General features: G+C 37.1%; 1 protein-coding gene across 1 annotated transcript; it reads right to left on the bottom strand.

Moving 5' to 3' along the window:
• Window positions 1-313: 313 nt before the first annotated feature.
• On the bottom strand, window positions 314-1,041 carry LOTGIDRAFT_176055 (hypothetical protein; the record flags this gene model as incomplete). Its single annotated transcript, XM_009065208.1, has 2 exons — window positions 314-341; window positions 389-1,041. The coding sequence occupies 2 exons, from the start codon at window positions 1,039-1,041 to the stop codon at window positions 314-316; spliced, it is 681 nt and encodes a 226-aa protein (XP_009063456.1).
• Window positions 1,042-1,851: the final 810 nt, after the last annotated feature.

Genomic DNA, 1,851 nt, shown 5'->3' with positions numbered 1-1,851 from the left:
TCTGAGACTAAGGTACGATTAATTACAGGAATCATAGACATTGGGATGATCAAAATAAACACCATAAATGGTCGCGATATGCATACAGTTTGTCTCACATGTCCATAATTAATTCATAATTAGCTAAATTAGAAGAGAATTTCCAGCAGAATTCCAATGAGTGACCGATCAAGAAAGGTCAAAAAGTCTTATTTTTTTGTTTATCCAGACTGTACATACATGGACATTTATGATTGGTTAAAACTCTTAATTATATGCAATAAGAACATAATGATATGATTAAGAATACATGATAATTCATTAGAAACACCAATTAATCTAATAGCTTGCTTAATTTGACACTAAAAAAATAAGGAAACCCATCTTTAATGCAAAAATATTCACTTACTTTTCCATGAAGCTAATCCTTCGTTCCCCTTGGACCATGGACGTTTTCCTTTTCAATCGTTTTCTAGATTTTCGTCTGGCTTGACACGCTGCCGCCATCTTGTCGGACGCCATTTTGTTTGCCGTCTGCTCGTTCGTAGTTTCAGCGCCAGTATTAATGGTCTCAATACCCACTTCCGGTTTTTTGTTTCTCGGCGGTAACTTTGGTGGTTTGGGTTGATTTTGGGTATTCAACATCTTTACTTCATTGGTGATGTTTACATTATTAATAGGCATGGCGAGTTTTGTCCCTTGGCTTTGCCTAGATGTAGGATTGTTGAGTTGATTTTCATTTAAAACGTTCGTCGCTTTGTTCGTTTGAGCTCGTCGATTTGTTACTAACTTCTGTGAACCAGTTTTCGCCGTCGGTTCTTTAACTCTCCTCTCCGTGGCAACACTTTGCTGTGAATGTTTGTTCGGATCTGGCGATTTGATGACACACTCTTTCAACCCTCCGAATGGATTTTCTCGATACTTGAAGCGGATCTGTTGGGAAGGAACCTGTCGAGTTTGTTCCATGGTCAAACCCTCTTCTGTTAGATGTATGACGTAGGGTCGCATCGACCAAGAATGCCCCTCTTCATAAATTGGGTTTCTCTTTTCGACTGGATACATTGTCGATTCTTCTGTTCGGTGAGGTCTAGTGCAGATTTCCAATAATTAATGTTTGAATGTTGATTTTTGCGTTACTTGGTTGATGAACGCAGAATTTTCACGTGTTAAATCGAAACCATTCATTAATATTAGAGTCAAATGTAAATTTCACGGGCGAGCGCGCAGATCAAAATGAGAATAAGGTCCAACAAAGTAGAAATTCAAGCTTTTTTACAACACAAGAGATTCCATAGTTCCTGCAATTCTTTGACTGAAGTTGGCACAAAACAATATAAATAGGTACAAAGACCATTCGCATCAAACATTCTAAAGTGGTTCCTGCAATTCCCAGACTAACGTTGGCACTAAACAAGACCAATATTCACAATGAACATTCACATCAAAGATTTCCAAAGTTCCTGTAATTCCCAAAACTAAATTGGCACTAAACAAGACCAATATTCACAATGAACATTCACATCAAAGATTCCAAAATTCCTGTAATTCCCAAAACTAGATTGACACTAAACACGACCAATATTCACAAAGACGATACACATCAAAGATTCCAAAGAGGTTCCTGCAATTCTCAAAACTAGATTGGCACCAAAGCGGTTCCTGCAATTATCAGACTGACGTTGGCACTAAACAATATCAATATTTACATTGAAGATACATATCAAATATTCTTAATCGGTTCCTGCAAATAATTACCAGCACTAGATTGGCACTAAACGATAACATGGAAATAAAATACTCCAAGATACTTCCTGCAAGCACTCACAGACACTTAACAAGAGAAATATTAATAGAAACCATATCAGATATCAA

This window comes from Lottia gigantea, assembly GCF_000327385.1.
Source record: "Lottia gigantea unplaced genomic scaffold LOTGIsca_688, whole genome shotgun sequence".
Lineage (NCBI taxonomy): Eukaryota > Metazoa > Mollusca > Gastropoda > Lottiidae > Lottia > Lottia gigantea.
The sequence above is the reverse complement of the archived record's forward strand: the minus strand, read 5'-3'. Positions and strand labels throughout refer to the sequence as shown.